Source organism: Dermacentor andersoni, chromosome 6, assembly GCF_023375885.2.
Source record: "Dermacentor andersoni chromosome 6, qqDerAnde1_hic_scaffold, whole genome shotgun sequence".
Classification (NCBI taxonomy): domain Eukaryota; kingdom Metazoa; phylum Arthropoda; class Arachnida; order Ixodida; family Ixodidae; genus Dermacentor; species Dermacentor andersoni.
In genome coordinates this window covers 155,483,892-155,505,267 of record NC_092819.1, presented here as the reverse complement: position 1 = coordinate 155,505,267, position 21,376 = coordinate 155,483,892, and the positions used below count along the sequence as shown (strand labels likewise).

Below are 21,376 nucleotides of genomic sequence, written 5' to 3'. Positions count from 1 at the left end.
ATTTCATTTCTAGTTTCGCCATTGGGGTTTCCTCCACGTCAACTTTCGGTTATCACGCTGGCGGAAGAAGGTGTTCATTATCCGCAAATTATTCCGTTCTGTAAACTCTACTAGTAACTCTCCCCTGCTATCCCTATAAACTATGCCATATTCCCCCACTGACTTGTCTCCAGCCTGCTTCTTGCCTACCCTGGCATTGAAGTCACCCAGTGGTATAGGGTATTTTGTTTTGACTTTACCCATCGCCGATTCCACGTCTTCATAGAGGCTTTCGACTTCCTCGTGATCATGACTGGATGTAGGCGCGTAGACCTGTACGACCTTTAATTTGTACCTCTTATAAAGTTTCACAATAGCACCTACCGCCATCTCGTTATTGCTATAGAATTCCTGTATATTACCTGCTACATGCTTATTAATCAGGAATGCGACTCCTAGTTTTCGTCTCTCCGCTAAGCCCCGGTGCACAGCACGTGCCTGCTCTTTAGCACTGTATATGCTTCATTTGTCCTCCTAACCTCACTGCGCCCTATTATATCCCATATCATGCCTGAAATTCCTCCAATAGCACCGCCACACTCGCCTCACTATATAACGTTCTAGCGTTAAATATGGCCAGGTTCAGATTCTAATGGCGGCTTGTCCGGATCCAGAGATTCTTAGCAGCCTCTGCTGCGTCACAGGTCTGACCGCCACCGTGGTCAGTTGCTTCGCAGCTTTTGGGAACTGAGGGCCGGCGTTTGATTGTTCTATTCATGTAGTAGATTGTGGCCAAGTACAGCACCAGGGTGGCCAATCCTGCTCTGGTGAGAGAGTGCTTCACCGGTTCTGGTAATCGGGATGAGGCCGCACTCCAGGCCGGTTTATGCAATTTGATCAACACGCGGATTTTTTTTTCCGGTGGTAAACTGCGCGGCACCGGCATTCGCACCACGGTCCTCTTGCACGCGAGGCGCAGCGTCAACCTCTTCTACGCCGTCGCTGGCATATATATATATATATATATATATATATATATATATATATATATATATATCGGATAAGACCAGACTACCACAATCGTGGTGCTGTATGACGAGACGAGACTTACGACAGCAAGCGTAACGCTTTCGGCGAAGGTGTACTCACACAGGTACCACCCAACTGCGCAATCACCTCCATTTCAATAATTTCACTCGTTAGGCGATCTCTCTGCTTCCTCGCAGCAGAGAATTTGTTAAAGTCGTGAACACCTAGCCATCCTTCACATGCGGGTTCGTCATTATAATCAAGCTCCTTCAATCTATGTTTAGCGCAGCGGTCCTTTTTTCTAATATAAAATTTTACGCATGAAGGGAATCTTATGCACCGCATTTCTAATTCTGTCGATGTATTTAGCTTTGTATTTCAGCTGGGATTCTTTTTCCGGGATCACTGTATTAGAAGGCCTGTAGACAAAGAGCAAATACTGATCAGGTTTTAATATGCTGAAAACAGCTCGGGGCTCTGCAAAGAGCAGACATTGAGGTTAAATTTTAGTGGAATAGGCAGGGTTGATGAATTGAAATACGAAATTTTCACATCCTTGCACATGTCGCGCTTTTAAGGGGCTAACTGATGGCATCCAGTATTCGTGTCTTTCTGAATTTTTGAACCTAATAAGCACTTCTTTCGTATAATTTTCATCAGTCGAAGTGCGTTAGTTCTTAAAGAAGTCAAATGGAGAAGGAAGAAAAAACGCTTCCATTCCCTCCGCCTAATTGTTCAGCCATCGGCTCTGTCATGGAATAAATGCAAGCACTCACAATATCTGTGTTATTAGCCATGGTGATGGCTTAGCTTCTCAGTCTCTAAAATGCGGATGCGTATGGGATTCAAGTCCCTGCCGCGGCGGCTGCATGTGGATGTGGGCGGAGTTCTGGGAACGCTCTTGTATGTTCAAGTAAGTGTTCGGTGAAAGAATTCCATGCAGCATTTAAGGTAAAGCGTCAATGGTGACGCCTCCGGTTGTCGAGTGGATATTTTCAACCCTTAAACCCAATCTGCGTGATTCACAATGTTTTGAGTCAATCTAAAGCGCATTTGCATTTAAGGCGCACCGCTTTTGAAGCAATGCAGGAGGCCTTACACTTTATGTCTTCTGCAGATCGACTTCAACAACGCATGAAAACCCCACCAAGCCTCGTAGCAGAAGACGTCCAACGGGAGCAGACGAGCGGTCCCAAGGATGAAGAAATGCCGCATAAGTGCCATATGCCCTCGGAAGAGCTCTTCGAAGTAAGTGTAACCAGTCGCATGCACGAAAGCATGCAAGTCATTGCTGTATACCCACTCGCAAGATGTGCGCACCGCAGTAGTGTGAACTATTCAGTGATATCAGTGGAAATCATCTGTATTCCTTGGGAACCTTTCAGTGAATTTGAGATTTGTTTAAAATATTTATCATTCACCTTATCGAAGACTTTGTGCCTCTCATGTCCATGAGATATAACAGCAGCGCGCCGTGGTTTATTCAAAATTTGCGGTGCATGAGCAGCACAGAAGAAGCGAAATTACGGGCAGGCAAAAACAAAAAGCTAGTTAAGGGCGTGCGAAAAGTAAAAGAAATGTGATACAGAGCACCCGTCACTCCTGAAATTCTGGCTCATCATAAACCCTAGCTTTCATCCCGACGTTGTGCTTACTGGCAGTCACGGCGTCGTAAGTGATGGATCTCAATGTGGTCAGATATTTAACGAAACATTCTTATTAGTTTTTACCAACAAAGATATAAGTTCATCTCCCTAATTAAATATATTTGATGATATTGGCATGCCCGAAATAGTTATTATTGAAGCTGGTATCTCAGCTTTGTTAACCTCAAAATTATATAGGTGTTCGGATCACCTTGGCTTTATCAATAAGATAGTAAACAGTACGTCACCAAGCATTTGTTCTATCTTGTCCTGTCGGTTTTCACAATCATTATCAAACGGGCAAATTCCGAACGACTGGCAGGTAGCGAAAGTAATACCAATATTCAAGTCAGGTGAGCGTTCTTCCCCTCTCATGTCATTCGTGGCCAAGTAATTAGCTACCGCGAAGATAATAACGTTATTTTCAAATAGTACGGCTTCCGCAAGGGTTTCTTCATGTTACACTCAATTCGCTGGCTTCGTTAATGCCTTACATTTATCACTTGACGCGGGCTTTCAGTTCGGCACAGTATTTCACGATTTTTGAAAGACTTTTGATCGGGTCCCTCAGCACAGGCTTCTACTGAAACTAGCTCAGCTTAACATCGACCCTAATGTGCTCGGCTGGATCAAACACTTTCTATTGTCAAGCACTCAGTTTACCGCTGTTAAAAATTCTAACTCATCTCCTGCTCGTGTCATATCTCGTGTACTCCAAGGAAGCGTGCTCGGCCCTTTACTTTTTGTAATATATAATAATGATTTGCCTGCTTGCGTAGGGACCAGAGTGAGACTCTCTCCTGATGATTGCGCAATTTACCGTAATATTACTAGTGACACTGACCGCCAATATTTACGAACTCTCCTCGGTGCAGTAGGCACATGATCCTCATCTTGGTTAATGACCCATACCGTTTCTGAAACAAAACATATATGTTTAACTCGTTGTACACGTCGTATTCCAAAAACTTAGATCCTTGATAGCGACACTGTAGGACTAACAACTTATATATACGTTGGGGTGCACTTTCAGTCTGACTTAGCATGGAACCACCACATCGATCTCACCCATGTGTCTGCTAGCTGATCACTTGGTTTTCTTAAACGTACCCTCAAACACGCCCCTATCCTTGTGAAAAAGCTTGCTTATGCAACGCCTCTACGCCCTAAAATTGAATGTGCTGCGTCGATTTGGAACCCCTATCAAGCCTACGTTATCACTAACGTCGAATCCTTGCATAGCCGTGGTCATCGTTTTATTTTTCTTCAGACTACTCATCCTGTACAAGCGTCTCAGAACCAGAAAAAAACGTGCCGCAGATGAAAACCTATCGTATCGCTGAAAACCTGTCCGTTTCATCACCCGCCATCCCTTCACAATTTCTTTCGCTCACCCCATATTACACTCTAAAAACTAAGGGAGTGCCGGGCACTCTCTTTGAGGGAGTAGCTGCTTGTCCCATATTTCACTCTCTTTTCGAGAGTAGATCGACCCTCTTTGAGAGAGAGTAGGTCAACTCCTCCTGACAGAGTTTTGTTACTCCACCGCAAGGGATTGCTAGTACTCTTCCGCAGAGTGATAATACTCTTCCGCAGAGTGATAATACTCTTCCCACAGGGAGTGCTAGTACTCTTCCGCAGAGTGCTAATACTCTCCCCGCAGGGTTAATAGTACACTGCCAGACCGAGTACTTCTACTCCCCCAAACAGAGTGCTTGTACTCCTTCAGAAGAGAGTGCTAGTACTCTTCCCAATACCCTCTTAGCCAAGTCCTGGTCACGCATGCAGGCAGAAAATCAGATCAAATTAGGGCCGCTGATATACTGTTCCCTAGGCGGCTCCTCAGAGACACTGGCCCGATTCCAAGCGGCCTTCAGAATAGGCGTGAGCAAAGTTATGCAGGATTTTCAAGTCATTTTTTCCTGGCTATTTGCTGCCTACCGTGAGGCGTGACTGCTCTGAAGCGGCCTATGCGTATGCGTCACGAACGCCACTGAGGAGAAAAAAAAAAGCGAATTAACACTTAATCTGGAAATATCTTCGCAAATTTCACAATCAGGAGTCACACAATCTAATTAGAAATCAATTGTCAAGGGAATCACGTACTTATCAAGAATCACAATGCTCTATAACATCATGTGACCTCGAACCCGCATACACTCGCATTTGTACAATTCAAAACACACATCATAACCATTACACCACAGCGCCGCCACGCCGAGTCGTGTTCTTTTAGAGATTATACATATACCAAACGTATTTGATGAATCGGCTGTGGTGGGTGGGGTTTCTCTGCAGTGTGCTGTGCTGTTGTGTACTGGAATACGTGTGCGTTTGCATCATTTCCATTCCTTGCTACGACTAACGAAGGAAGACAACGTAGACGACAACGTGAGAACTATTCACGGCTTGTTGTCACCGCAGGAAAATAACAAATGTGCCGTTCAGCTCATGGTCGACTGTTTCTCCAGTCCATGTTCTCCAAAATACGCGGATACAAAGTATTGCGCCAACCATCCACGTATGTGAATTTAATTCGCGCGTATACTGGTGAGCAACTGCGACGCCAGTACCAGGCATTTCGACGTGCCTCACGCTGCCGTGTAGGCGTTCTTTTCAAGTGCATTAGTTTAGAGTTTGGTTCAGGCCGCTGTGAGCTGTTGTCCTGCATTAGCAGCGGATCGTTAGCGTTTTGAAGCGCATGCATTCCAGCATTTGGAGACTGCTTATGCCGATAGCCGCGTCAAATGCATTGGCACGCATTTTTAAATGACTAATGTGTCCACTTGTTACGCGTGCACTGCTCGTATCCTGTGGCAGTGCTCGTTCTAAAAGCTTCGAAGACCATCTACACTCATGTGTGTGTTCAATTGATATATGCATAGGATGGACTTGCCGGCTAGTTGGTTGAACATTTTAGAAGAAACAGCGCAACACAAGGACGACGCAAAAACATGCCACACCACGAAGCGCTGGTGTGGTTGATGCTTTTTTTCGTCCTTGTGTTTGCGCTGTTTCTTCTTCCACGATACACGCACACCACAGGTACGCGAAAGTTTAGGAGCATAAGTGGTTAACTCTGTTTTCCCCGTTTTCTCTCAGTGTCAATGGCACAGTGCGTTGCCCGGAATCGTGCACGCTTACCCCCATATGCAGAAATGCATCATAACTTGAAACCCATGCTTGACTTGATCTAAACGACGCAAGTCGTGAACGCACCAAAAGAAAGGCAGTGAGCGTCTTGGGGGACGTTCGCACCAGGCGTCGTTTATATCAAGTCAAGCATGAGCTTTGTATTACGATACATTTCTGAATACGGGGGCTAGACATCTGCTTCTTCCAGAAAATGTCGAAGAAACGCCCGCCAAAACCAGGCACATTCGTAAACTTAACTAGGCAATACGAAGCTCCATAGAAAAAAAGAAGAGTGGTATTAAAAGCTTTCAGTATTTTTCTTTACTCCAAAATAGTTGCGCTCTCGTGGCTTCACTGTACAGATATAGTGCAGCGTTAGCTAGAAAGCATGAATTTCCTAACTCCATGCCAAAATAAGCTTGTAAAATTATTTAGGTGCTAGAATCCAGGGTTTGTAGCGATCCTTGAAAATCCTTTATTTCTAAAATGCCATTTTCAAGGCATTGAAAACCCTTCAATTTTTAGAAGTACTGGAAAGTCCTTAAACTTGTACACTTGGCTAGACTTAGCAGACATTGCCAAGCGCTTTTTTTCCCTTCTGTGACACTCTTTCGCATGTCACAGAAAATTGTCTCTGGAGGTAATAGAAGGAAAGTGACATCCTTAAAGTTGAAATTACAAAGGAGCTGCAGATACCAGTTTTATGCACATGGAACCGGCGACAAATGTGCTTGGAGGAGCAGAAGCAGGAAGCTCAGCAGTTGAGGCATTCGAAGAGAAGCCGTGAAGAGTAAATTGAGAGCGACAGACACAATAAAAAGAAATTAGAAATGACTATTGCTTATTTGATGGTGAAAAAAGCTGAGGCAACAGATGACATCACATACACTGTCAAACCAAACAGTATTCAAAAACTGCAAATGTTGCAGGTCCAAGTAGTTAATTGTGCTATTGCAGAAAAACTTTGAGCGCTTTCTTGAAATGCTTCCTTGTGTGCGTTTAGTGGTGGGCGGTGAAAGGCAAATTAGTAGTCTTTCAAATGTTTCAAATCACTGAAATGCGATTTGTTTTGTTTTCTTTTGTTTGCATTAAAGTTAACGGTGTTCTTGAACAAGTTATTGCCTGTGCAAACTACTACACACATTGCACGAGGTCCTTGAAGTTACTGTGTCGGGGCCTCGAAAGTCCTTGAAAACGATTGAATTTTTTTCTTCAATATTGCTACGAACCCAGTAGAACAACTGTCATGGAGTAAAAACCTTGGCTGAACAGGGGCTTATACGCAGAGCACAGGAAGACTAGAAATGCAGTAGTAGGCATGGAGGGCCCTGAAAAAAATGTGCCACATCCGCTCGTCTGCCTTATGTTTCTGCACTCACCGCCGCATTTTTAATAGAAGTGCACTTTCTGTTCTACTCCAATAAACGCAACATTACGAACTCCAGTGTGGGGCAGTCCTTCAGCCAGTGCAGAACTTTTTCTGTACATCCGAGTCAAGTTTGTCATTTTTCCAGCATTGTAGTACAAGATTTGTTAAACTGGTTTAGCAGAATATGAGCAGTATACTCTTAAATTAGCTGTTTATTTGTATGCACAAGTTCAGGTCCTCAGTTTGGTTGCATGACAAATTGCCATACCTCAATAGATACAAGAAACAATTTTATTACAGTTTAATAAAATCCAAACAGTAATAATCACAACAATATAATGACATACATCTCTTTTGGTACGTATACAGCCTATGTCTTGGCAGTGTATAAATTCAACTATACGCCGCAAGTACTGTGTCCTGACCACTATTATTCACATGTGTAAAACCATCACAGCAATTCAACAAATATCACAGTAATTAGTAACATACACTTTGTAACTGCTTTACATGAGCATAATGTATACAAATGGTCCCTGTGTACCTACACATGACTAGTGCCACCCGAGTACTATTACTCACAGGTGTAAAAATAACAAAGCAGTTCTTTAAAAAATATCACAGCGCTTAGTGACGTACATGCTGTAACTCCCTTGTAGAAGCTTAATACAAACACGTGAGGACACAGAAAGCTAGCAGTGGGCATACATGGGAATACCACCGCCTCAATACTAATTCACAAGTGTAAAACCAACCAAGCAGTTCTTTAAAGAATATCACAATGCTTAGTGACATACATTTTCTAACTAGCTTATATAAGCTTTATACAAACATGAGAACATACACAAAGCTAGCGGTGCACCCGCATAGAAGTGCGGCCATCTGAACACGATTATTTGCAAATGTAAGCTCAACAGAACAGTTCGTTATAGTGACGCAAATTTTGTAACTGCCTTATACAAGCTTAGTGCAAGCACAAGAATGCAGAAAAATATAAATTAAAAACTTGCTCTATGCATACACAAACAGATCAACACAAATGGTAAACACCGCTTTGAAGACAAATGTGACTGTGGCAAAGCGCAGTGCTGTGCCGGTTGAAATTGCCACCCACAAAAGTATTGAGCAATGCTTAAACCACAGGCAATAAAGTGCTGAAAGACTGCGTCTCTAACGTAACTATTTTAATTCAAATTTCTTGAATATAGGGCTCGCTTGCAGATAAGGCATCTGATCCAACTGACCTGATTTTACACCGGCTACATGCATACAATGCACTCAGATATAACTGGTAATAATAATTATAAAAGGCATTTAAAAACTTGAGAGTATGATGAAGATGCATGACTAGAAAAGTTCTGTCCCCCTCGTACTTGTTAAAAAGGTGTAAGTACGACACATGTTCTTTTTTTCCTCAATTTTTGCATTAATGGACAGCCGGGAACCTCGAACCGACACAAAAAAAGATACTATGTTAATAGTGTTATGAATAATTTTTTGTGAAAGCTTTTTTACAGACAAGTTGCAGTCTCGTTTCTGGAGGTTGAGCTGTATCTTGCAAAATAACTTGAAAAGTGGTCACATGGGAGCATGACACTATATCAAAATGTTAGTTTCAGTTGACTCTCTTGCCCTACAAGTCGCTGCTCACTGTGGCCAGTGATGCAACAGCAGTGTCTGTGTGATTTTCATCACACTTCTGTCCTATGCCATTCTTACCAGAGTTGGCGGCACATAGATACCCAAATTTCGATAGTGTTGCTTTCTCAGGTGGTTGCTTTTGATTCGCTCAATATCAGTTGGCACTTCAGCTGCATCAAACTTCTTTTTTACCTCTTCAACAACAACATCAACAACAATCGTATGACACCTGTGTTGTCCTTCTAGTTGCCTACAAAGACCAGTCAATCTAGCAACAACACTGACAGTCTCTACTATCTTGTAATGGGGGAGTGGTGTGTCCCACCATGTGTTCCACATTGTTGTCACTATGTGGGCTGGCTGGGGAGGCAACAACTGTAATATGTTTGCATTTGCATATATTAATGTGATGCTTGTACTGTGTTATAACACCTAACTTAGTCTTGCACTTGCTGCACAATAACACTGGCTCACAGTTGTGGTGAAAAGCTTTTGTATGTTGAGCAAATGAGTTGTATCCACTACAAAAAAAGTCAGTGATAGCACACATGTTGCTCTACCAGGCCTGGTGTGGTTCCTTCTGACACTGCTGCTGATGCTGACGCGCTGCTGCTTGCTTCGTACACTGTTGCAGCTGCAGTAGACATGGCAGTCTCTGTATCCATTGCTGCTGTGTCATCTGTCATGGTAACTTCCAAGTGGTATCGGGCTCACTTCTGCAACAGAGATGTTGTTTGCCCCTTGAGGGCTCTCATGATCAGGGCCAATAATTTCGTAGGCATTGTCTCCTGCATCGAAGAACCAATAAGAACAGCATGAATTAATAAACATAGCTCTAAAAAGTACGGACATCAAAACTTAACCACAAGCTTTGCACGTAAGTGACCGGGCTTAATGAATAATACTTGCAGGAGGAGTTACACAATTGTTTGTGTATATTACAGTAAACCCTCATCAGAAGATATTCAAGAGGCACGGGAAACATGTCTCTCGAAACCAAAAATTTTGAGACACTGAGGAGCCAGACTAGATCACTTTATTATGCATCATCACTAAAGTATGTTTTGATATATCTGAAGCAGGGTGGCTTAAAGGGCCCCTAAACCACTTCTCGACATTTTTTGAACATTTCAAGTAAACACGCGTATCGAAATCAGAATGCCGTCACGATCGACGAAGCCAAATGCCAGAGTGCGTAGCACTGCCGAAGCACCACAATATGAAGAAAATGACCCCGTGCGCCTCTCTGGACCTATCCTGCACCCCCCAGTTTGTCCTGACGTCACCAGGCTGTCTCTGATGATGTCACCAGTTTCCGGTGCTGTCGATTGGTCGAACGAAAGTGTACGACTGCCGGCAAGGCCTGCAAGCAAATACACACACTCCTTCTTCCTCGTCGCGTTGCGCGCGATGCCATTGTGGGCAGCCAATGGGGGCAAAGAACAGAAACGCCAACAGAAGGGTCTCCCTATGAGGCTCTTCAACACGAGTCACCATACAGTTCCGTTGTATTAGCGCCACCCCTCGCAGGACGACGGGCCAGCGCGGCAGCAACAGAGCTCGTTGGTGTTGGCCTGTGCCGTAACATTTGGAGGTGTACTAGGCAAGGAAAAGACGATACTTCCATATGGCGTGTACCAGATGAAAGAGTAAAATGAGTGGGGACTACTTTTCGATAATCAAACACACGTAGCTCCACTATTAGTGCACCGTTTCGAAAAATTCTCGTGGCTACCTGTTCATTGCCTTATTGTGTAGAACTGCAACACCGCAACTAAATTTCAACCTCGGTGGTTTAGGGGCCCTTTAAAGAAGACATTAACAGCTTTTTAGTGACTGTAGATTGTGTTAGCTTCCTTCCCATCTTCTGGAATTTAAACCCTTCACTTTGCAAGCCTTGTTGGTCGCAGCACCTTTGAGGTGCTCTTAGACGCTCGTCAGCTTCAACTGCCGACACTTTCTGCCCTGCACTGTCCTCGTTGCCCTCCTTTTCTGGTTCATGCTAAAAGAGACATGCGCGATTGACTTGTGTAAGGATTGCGTGATCTTTACGCCCTTCGGAGCACACAAGGTGCACAAAGTGAATATGTCTGGGTTGTGTCCCTTCGAAGTAGTGAATACTTAAAAAGTCATCCTTAGTAACAAAGGTGTCTCTTGTATACAGTATTGTTAACGTGGCAAACATCGGAAAACCAACCAAACCATTTTCAGATGTCTCTTACAACCAAGTGCATCTTGTAATGAGATTCTACTGTACTGAATATTTTTCAACTATGGATCATCTGCATGTACATATAGTCACAAAGACATGTTGTGTGGAATGGCGAATCGGGAAACAGTTCGTACTCTTACTTTTTGTCCCTAGCATAAGCAATTGATAACAATATGATAAAAAAGCAGGCAATGAGGCTAGAATGGAACATAATCCTTCAGCTCTAAACAGTTTTTTGGGCCCACATCATTCCCTCATATGACATAAGGAAACAACTTGATTGCAGTAATGGCTGCATGTGATCTGAGTTGATTGAAACAAACTATACGTAAGGTTGTCCTGTATGTAATTTTATCAGAGGGCTTTTTAGATGTCCTGCTGGTGATCCTGGCTGCGCGATGCTTCTCATGCTTTTTGGCACAATTCCTTTTTTTCCACTCCACTTTTTTTTCAGATTTTCTCCCCTTTCCCTTCCCCCTTGTGTAAAATAGCACACTTGAAGTATCAAATCTGTTGAACTAACGTGTGTATCAAACCTGTTAACATGTGTGCTTCTCTGTGGTCTGTGTTGTATTTTTGCGCTGCACAATTCAATTCAAGATGAAAGATGGAACGTCCCTGCCTTTAGTTTAATTGTGTGTGTGTGTGTGTGTGTGTGTGTGTGTGTGTGTGCGTGTGCGTGTGCGTGTGCGTGTGCGTGTGTGTGTGTGTGTGTGTCTCTCTCATGTTTTGAAATATATGTACATTCAGGAGTGCCTGCATGCCCTTCTCTCCTGCTCCAGTGACGAAAAGGAGAGCCTGTTTATGTACCATAGTAAAAAATTCAAAGGTTTTCGCTGTGCCCATTACATCCCTTATCATATGGATCTGTCACAATACAGAGTAGCAGTGGTCCATAATACTAGCCCATCCCAACATAATTATAAATTAACACATACCGACATGCTGCGAAACAGCTGTTGCAAAGCCGCTGGTGAAGGCAATTTCCGCAGCACTGCAGTGGTACAACCGAGTTCCACCTGTATAGTGACAAATCCATATGCGTGTTAGCAACTCAGTAGTTGCTGATGGTTTCATAAGCTTTACACTACACAATAAAGTAATCTAGACAACTTTGTTGGAACAAATGCACATAATTAGGACACCACTTAAACACTAACACTATTAATTGCCCCCAATCTCTCACTCACTAAGGAATAATACTACTGAAACATCGGTGGAGAGCTCAGATTAACACAGCCCATAAAGGACAAGTGTTCTTTGAGGAAAACAGCTATGACAGCACTTAGTTTCCTTGATCATTTTATGTGGTAGCTTTGATTTAAATGTCATGCAGTACTATAAAATACGAAGTGCCGCATTTCTAGCAGCAGAAGGCGTCCTCAGGCTCATGGTACAACAGATTTTTGCACTGTTTGTCAGTGAGCCGACACATACAAAGAAAACCGAATTCACACATACATATACAGTGTCAAGTGCACTTCTCCTTCTGAAAACGCAGCCACCAGTTCCAATGTTGCTGAAAGGAAAGGTTATATAAAGTGCGAGACTGCATGGAACTGCCACTTATGACTAAAAATGTATGGTCTGCTGATTGCAGAGGTAGTCACATGCTATTTCTAGTCTCTTTTAGAAGCATTACTAAAGAATAAATTAAAATCTATTCATAAGTCAAGAATTTCATGCATCCACAGTTTGGCTAAATAACCTGTGAGAAAAAGACATGTTTACCTGGAATAGCAACCTTTTTTCCTGCTGCAAAACTTTCCTTCGAATTAATGAAATAACTTTACAGCGTCATAATGCGTTTCTCGCAACTACTTGCCGGCGGTGGCGAGTTAGTGTTTATATCCGACTCATTGGGCGACAATACTGTCAAACACAAATGCTTCACGAACACGAGAACACGTCCCTCGCAGAGAATAGCAACCATATATGCCTCTGTGAGACATGATCGCACCTTTGTGGTCAAAATGTACATTAGAACGACATCACCATCTCATTAAAAAAAAAAGCCTCCGTACAAGGCAGCCGCCAACTGCATAATGTGAAATTGCAACTGATGTCCACTTACTGGTGGCCTGTGTTTGAGTCACTTTTGGCAGTTGACTGGGTGCTGAGAAATGCACGTCCTGGGTTGTCCCTGCAAAACATACAGGGTTATGTCAAATGTTGAAAACATATGTATGCCGGCATTTCATCAGTCGCAAAACAAACGAGTAAACTAATAAACAACTGTAATGTAAACAGAGTACACATCATAAGATAGGCTGTCAACTGTTAATGCATTACGCAAAAAACCTAATGCATAGGAAAGACTATATGTATACACACGAAGCTGACACACAATTTAATTCGCTCTAGGTTTTTCCGTGCAGTATATTCAAATTATTGTCTCGTGGTTAGAGCAAAATTAGTGTAAATTACGAACTAAATTATCTACCCTGGAAACTTTTCTTCAATATGCACCTGTGCGCGCTTCGAACGAGTAGCGTTGTAAAATTTACGTACATGGCATTTAACATAGTTGCTGAACACGGATTTCCTTTGCCCTGTGTCGTGTACAGTGAGCTACATATATCTGCCCCCCCCTTTTTTTTTTGTACTAGCCATACTGCGTGCCACTGCACCCATACGCACGCCAATAAACCTCACGACACAGAAATAAAAAAAGCGCCAATCACCCATGCCTGCATGTTGTAGTGGGCCTAACCTAACCAAGCATGGGCTGTTGCTTTTTATAGTAAACACAGGCACCGTGCTCATTGCAAGTATGTAGCATGTCGCTAAACAAATATGCAATTTCATTGTACCACTATTTTTTTATCACATGGATATATCTGTTGAGAGGCAAGACAAAAAGCAGTCACTTCTCAGAACTAATCAGCTTTCTTAAAACACATTTTCAACTTTTCAATTACACTTGCTGCTATGTGCTTGTCTCCAGAGAGCATACTTGATTTGACTTTCCAATCAGAGACATTACATAAATATACCATGTTAAGATGACTGCCTGGAGCACGTGAGAATTTTCATCTTCGTGTAACATACTGTATCTTGATTTTGTTGACATTTGGTCAAATGGTACACCCAATATACCCACATACTAGTTTTCTTGTCCAAATAACATGCCAATGTATTTTGATTTTTTGGCATTGGCTCCTCTGCACTATGTGAAGTCGCGCTGCACTGGCTCTTTCACATCCTCGTGTCCTTGCAGCTGCCTTCTTGCGTTATATAAAGCGGGTGCCTGAAAAATATCGTATGCAAAAGTCAACACAAGGGCATGGTGCAAAACAACATCAAGACAGTCAAGGCCATGGCAATAAAAAAGTCTTAGCTCTTAGTCTTCCTAGTGAAATGCATGCAAAACATCCAAATGACTGCAACAGTCAACTACTAAACTAACTTCAATTTTTAGATTTAAACAAAAAAACAAATAAACCACAGTTCATCCTTGTTTTTCATGAATGTTAGAATACTCCTGCTAATGAATAGAATATTGGTCATTTTCAGACGTCATAGGTCTCTCATGAGTCTGGTGTATCGCAAACACCACTTGTGACACATCCTAAGCACGTGCCCAGTGTGCCCCCCCCCCCCCCCCCGCACCATCTCTGATTGTGCCACTGCTGAAGCCATAATTTGAGGATTATAGCTGCAAACATGATGCTCAGTAGGGATGAAAATATTGTCCTTCAGCTCAATGGATATATGGATGTGCCTATAAAAAAGGGCAACAAGGCTTGTTATGGCAAGCTTACCCACATTTCAATACTAACAAGTTCACTGCGGCCTGCATCTAAGCTTACTAAAAGGCATGAACTTATTTTCATGCATGAGGTGCGCAGTGGAGTTCATTTTTGACAGACCCGACTACTGCTGCAGTTTGAAATCTAGCATTTTAGATTCTTGTAGGCATGTAAAAGTTGCAGTTAAACTGCAGTTATTAGTTTATTACACCAACCTGTTGTTCTGTGTACGACAGACTGGTAACACGGAATTAAAGCAACATTTTATTTTGATATTTTATTTCTCTACTAAAAATATTCAAGTGATAAACACATCTTGATCTGCCATGCTATAGCAAAATGCACACATTACGCTTGTAACCCCCAGAGGAAGGCTGATTTAGCTGTTCATATGACATAACTCTGACACGCCAATCATATTAACGAATGCACAGGCATGTCCAAAACAATAAGCGTATGCAAAGCGCCCCTGCAATTGTAATTCCGCACAGCAGCTGTTATATTCGATGCCGATGCGTAACTAGCTGCTCGACAATTCACGGAGTTCGTAGACATAAGCATTATTTCAGTTTCGCACCGTGCACGAAAACCGCAACAGGAGACAAAACCAGACCTATAATCACACCATTTCAACATGAGCAAAAACAGTTCAGTCTTAGGGATAAACACTGTGAGAGCGATTTAGTGCGCGACGGCGACGAGCGACGGCTTCGAGCGACAAAACGGGCCGTCGCTTGAACAGATGGCTCGGTTCTGGAAGTCTAGAAATCGTCGCTCGTCGCCCAGAAGTGCTATGAGCGACTAGCCAATAGCGCGAAGCCGGAACTGGATGTACATACATCGCTCAAATACTACCGATTGTCGCGCGAAACGAGCAAATGATTCAATTTTTATACGTGCAAGGATAAGAACGTACTGCAAGACCTCCGGAAATATTTTATGCTACTTTTTATAGTAAAATACATCAACGTAAATTACTAAAGCACGCGTCACGCGTGACTGCAGCCCTCACGCCGGCAACACCGGGGAGGCGTCGCTCAAAATCGTCGCTCGCACGGAGTACGACTTGTAGGCGACGAGCGAACGCGACAGCCATCTCCGTCGCGTCGCTTGTAGCTGCCGCGCGCAAGATCGCTTATAAGGGGTTTATACTTTTTCCAGCATAAAACATGGTTTCCTCATGCGTTTTCAGTAAGTTCAAGATAACGCGCCCAACTGACCTCTTGCAGCATGCAGCTGAATGCCTGCGACAAAGTTTCTAACTAGCACTGGTGCTGCACGTAACTTCAGTGGTCGCAGATTCCCCCTGCGCGAGACACCGTCAAGCGCGCGGTTTGTTTATAAAAAAAAAGCATGCTGCCAGCAAAATGACGCCTTCTCTTATGCGATTCCTTAGTTCAACAGCGTTCCGTACACAGTAGACTGCCAAACTGAATAAATTCAAACACACAAAACGCACGCTAATCACGCTCCGCATAAGCTCGGAATCACGGGCTGGTGAACTAACCATTTTAAGCGTCCTCTCGCCTGGCGTCTTATTGAACATACCATAGTTCTGGCAGCGTTTGCGCTTTTTAAAGCTCTTACGGACAACGGCAAAGTGATAAAATCACATGCAGTTATCGCGACGACTGGCTTTTTCGATTGACATCTAGAAACAGCGCGTACGCCTAGTCCTTTGTCAATCGCGTCGGCTAAGCGCAGCGCCGACTTCCTGGCGATAGCATGACATATACGGAGAATGTGCACCTAAGTTAGAATTCACTTATCGTGGAGGATTTGTTATATCCAAGGCATGACGAACGACTGTCGTGTTTTCGTGGCGAAGCGAGATGGCTGACACACGATCTCCCTCGGCTGGCCTTTGCTCGCTGGACACCTTTCTCCGGTGCTGTGTTGTTCCGCGATCTTGAGCGCGCGCGCGCGCGGTGGAGCCACTCCGAGTGAAAAAGTAGAGCGCTCGCTACGCGTTCCTTTGAACTGCGGCGGCCTGTTCTCTTAGAAGCAAAACGATGTGTTCTTTGCTCAGCGTGCATGAATGATACATTGCCATGTTCGGGGCCAGCCACCTACAGCTGAAGCAGAAGATTACGCTACGTTCTGTTTTCTATTGCCGCAAGAGTCTCTCTTTTCTATTGTCGCAAGAAGCTTTTCACTCTCTCTCTCTGAAGGGGAGAGTGAAAAGCACATTTCACTCTCTCCTTGGTGACAGAGTGAACAATGCATTTCACTCTCCTCGACATTTTGCGAGAGTAAAACGACGCTTTGAAGAGTGAAGCGGCAGCTTCACTCCTGCGATACCCTTCCTAGTTTTTTTAGAGTGTACCTTTCCACGTCATGATCATTCTTTCAAAGTTTAATGCGTAAAGTGCCGTTCATCCTCTCATGCCAACTCATTCATTTCTCGCACGATGATTCAGTGGAACAATTTGCCAACGTATATCGCCACAAAAAAATTCAAAAATATCAGAATATAAAACGGATGGACAGCTTCAATGGACAGCTTTTTTTCCTCCACGCCCCCATCTGTATCTTACAAGATGGAAATAAACTTTCATTTCATTTCATGAATTTCACAGCCTCGTTGCATGACAAAACCGACTGTAGTTCTTGGCACTGAGTCGTGGCTTCATAAATATGTCGCAGGCAACTAAGTTTTTCCAAGTGGTTACACGTGTGTCAGAAAAGACAGGAATAGTCATGGAGGAGGGTCTTTCGTACTAGTTCATAGCAATAGTTCTTGTTTTGGCCTTCATATTGGGGGTGCGTTGTGTGAAGATGTGTTGTCACATAAGACTGTGAAATGGGACGGCCATAACTGTCTGCTCGTTTTACAGGCATCCAAACCGTTCAATTAATAATAGGTGTGAGTAATGGAAAACAACAGAGACAGTCCGAGCAGACTAGCTGATAATTGGTGGATATCTTAATTTTCCCACATTCAGTCATAGACTCCACGTCGGTCGAACTTCTCACCTTTCGGGGCCATCAAACACGAATGGTGATTCTGCCGACAAGAAGAAATAAGGTTTGGACTTAATTCTAACAAATGCGCCCGATTGAGTAATCTCGATTTCGATATTGCCCGGTCTCAGTGACCATGAAGTGGTACAATGTGAAATGAACTGAGCTATGAAAAGAAGAATGATGGGTGATAATGGAGAATGATGCGTTAAGGGATAAGAAGAGTGCAGATTGGGCGAGGGAGCAAACGTGAGTTAATGACATCTTAGTTGTAATCAAGAAAGTGAAATGGGCATGGGCAGGGCATCTAATGAGGAGGGAAGCTAACGAATGGTAATTAAGCGCTACGGAGTGGATGCCAAGAGAAGGGAAGTGTAGCAGGGAGTGGCAGAAAGTTAGTTGGACGGACGAGATTAAGGAGTTTGCAGGTACAACATGGCTCCAATTAGCACACGACCGGGGTAATTGGAGAAGTACGGGAGAGGCCTTTGCACTGCAGTGGGCGCATCCAGGCTGATGATAATGATGTCAAAGAAAAATTAACCAGCTACCGAAAGATGTACAATTACGTGCAAGTGAATGTCACAGGTATAGGTTGTGCGCTACAGTAATATTTAGCGGATTTTGAATTGCTTCCAGAAACTACGAATGTGAACGACTTATGGGTATTACTTAACAATAAAAGTGTTAACAGACGGTCGGTCGTTCTAAAATTAAGTCCTTGTTCAATGCAACATTAAGTTCTCTGGTAAATAAAAGGCAAAGAATAAATGCTAAATTCAAGAAAAAATAAACTTCATTACTCAAAGGAAAGACTTTCTGCTATTACAAAGGAATTACAAACGAAAACGACAGATGCAACGCGGATCTTCCTTAAGTCTTTCAACACGCGGTTACAAATAAAATTGAAGTAGTTCTGGAAGTATGTCAAGCGTAACGGGAAAGATAGGGTTCCTATTCCACTGCTTGAGCAAAATGGGGAAGTAATAGCAGAGAACCTCAATATAGCCAATTTCTTTAATGACATTTTGCCTAAGTTTTTTCCTAAAAAGTATCGAATGAGCTACTACATTACCTTAAATATATAAACATACAATAGGTGGAAAACACAGTGATTGATAAAAGTGGTATTGTAGCACCGTTAAACAGTTGGGACCCACCAAAACAGCCGACACGAATGGATTGCCATGCGGCCTCCTGAAATTGTTCGCGAGGTTCATTTCTCCATATTTAAGAATGCTGTATGCGAAATCACTACTCACAGGCTGCCTTCCAAATGAATGGAAACAGGCCTGTGTTGTTCCCTTTCATAAACCGGGCCCCGGCAACATGCATGCAATTATAGACCCATATCACTAACAAACATATCATGTAAAACCATGTAACACATCTTATGCACTAGCATTATGACAACATTAACAGTAAGTTGCTTATTGAGTCTAAATAACATGGTATTTGGCATGGTGTATTTTGTGTCACGCAATTAACTTAATTCGTTCACGATGTGTGTAATGTACTAGATCGAGGGTATTGTGTAAATTATGTGTTTATCGACTTCAAAAAAGCCTTTAACGTTGTGGATCATGATTTATTAATATACAAACTGCACTGTTTTATCCTTAATCCATTAGTAATCGCTTAGATCAAGGAGTACTTTACAATGCGATTAAAATACGTAGTGGTGAATAGAACGACATGGCATGTTATTGATAAAACCTTCGGCCTACCTCAAGGGTCGGTAGTAGGCCTTTGTTGTTCTTAATTTTATTAAATGTGTCTACAAATGTTCTGTCATCAATGACATTATTCGCTGACGATTGTGTTGTGTACCGCGAAATAACCTGCTCACATGATACTAAAAATTTGCAAAATGATTTAGATGGATTATATACATGGTACAAGAAATAGAACATGCAACTAAACATGCAAAAACAGTTCACACGCATTTCACACACACAAAAAAACACAACGATACAGAGCCAGACCTACTACATAATTGAATCCTGCTTGGGCAGTCTTCTATAATTCAAGTATTTAGGAATATACCTTACACGACCCATGCCTTGGCACTATCTAATTGACCACATCGCGGGAAAAGCGGGCAAAATGTTGGGTTTCTTGCGACGGAACACCAAGGTCTTTGCGAAACAAGCTCGTGATCTGTTATACAAAACATATGTAAGCTCTATCCTAGGATATGGTTGTACTGTCTGGGATCCTGCAACAAACATTGACGAGGATAAAATTGAGAAAGTGCAAAATCTTGGAGTACGATATGTTTCAGATAATTACAGCAGACTGCTGCAAAGCAGACAATGAGGCGGGAGATGCTCTAAGAAAGAAGGGAAAAATTACGACGAAAGTTCTTCCACACCATCTATATTTCTAGGGCTGGCATAGACCCCCGATAGGTACATTCTAGGACTTCATTATGTGCCCAGCCCTTTGTACCATGCGCACAAGGTACGCGAATACCAGAGCCGGACTGAACTGCTGAAAGATTTATTTTTTACCCCAAACGATCCGTGACTGGAATCGTCTACCATCAGCTGTTGTGAATATTACTGAGAACGCCAGCTTCGGGCTGCGGCGCTTTGAATGTGTACGCTCGCGTCTTTTGCATTGAGGACTAATATTGCCCGCTTAGCTATATTCCATGCTCAAACATTTATTGTATCCTGCTTCAATGTTCGTAATATTATGTATTATATACACTGCCCCCCATCCACTTTAATGCAACTTAGGCGCTGTGGGCATTATGAATAAATGGATAAATAAATAAATTTACTTCGCGGCGATAGAAATGTGGTATAATATTTTGTTGACTGCTCTTTTGTTTGCTTTGCCCTTTTGTATTATACTTCATGTTATCATTGCTGTTCTTTTTAAAATTTTTGCTCTATGTATTGCGCGTCTTTCAAATGTGTAAAGCGTTATTATTGATTGTGTCGCCTCCTCCCCCCCCCCCCCCTGTGTGATATCCTCCCCATGAGGGCCTTTAGGGGTAACATGAATAAATAATAAATAAATATGATCCTTCACCTGCACACTCCACGCACGGCATATTCAGAAAGTACTGTTGCCTAGCTACAGGCGAGTTACAGGGAAAGATAACCGGAGGCGCCATAAACGTACTAAATGAGAAAGTTGGTAATATTTCGCGCTTCGAACATAGTTTTGCAGATGTGCCTGTCCATGTTCGATAAAAATCTAGGCTTCAGATCATCTATCACTTTATGAGATCACTTTATCTTTGCCTGTTGTATAATAGGAAGCATCAGTTGAGAATGAATTAGGCCGTCAATACCTTACTATATGTTGTACAAACTAACGTGTTATCGTGTAGAGGCTGGACGGTACAGTGACTTAATCAGTATAGAAAATAGGCTTCTTTTAGGGAAGCGACACTCGACAAAGTATTGTCACGCCAATAATGGCATGATTGATAAGTTTCCGAAGAGTAACCAATATAAACACAGCCCTCACAGATTACGAAACGCGTTCAATTCTATAAAGATATAACAGGTTTCAGATGAAGGCTTTTCGCGGAGAGACGAGAACCAAACCCAGCGCGCTTCCTGCCCGTTGTGGGATGACGTAACCAGAACGTCACCTGGAGGGGCGCTGCTTTCGGCTCACTGCAGCCTCC

General features: G+C 42.9%; 1 protein-coding gene and 1 long non-coding RNA gene across 2 annotated transcripts in view; one reads left to right on the top strand and one right to left on the bottom strand.

Moving 5' to 3' along the window:
- The first annotated feature begins 2,142 nt into the window (after window positions 1-2,142).
- Window positions 2,143-21,376, top strand: part of LOC129382783 (uncharacterized) — an 82,926-nt gene continuing 63,692 nt past the window's right edge. Inside the window, exon 1 of the mRNA XM_072289010.1 lies at window positions 2,143-2,256. Coding sequence (XP_072145111.1) covers window positions 2,143-2,256 — 114 coding nt within the window. The remainder of the gene's footprint in view (window positions 2,257-21,376) is intronic.
- LOC140218838 (uncharacterized) lies at window positions 7,459-13,718 on the bottom strand. The gene is made up of 3 exons (XR_011895027.1): window positions 13,086-13,718; window positions 11,950-12,030; window positions 7,459-9,587 (listed from the first exon to the last, which is right to left on the bottom strand). It is a non-coding gene; the product is annotated as an uncharacterized lncRNA (long non-coding RNA).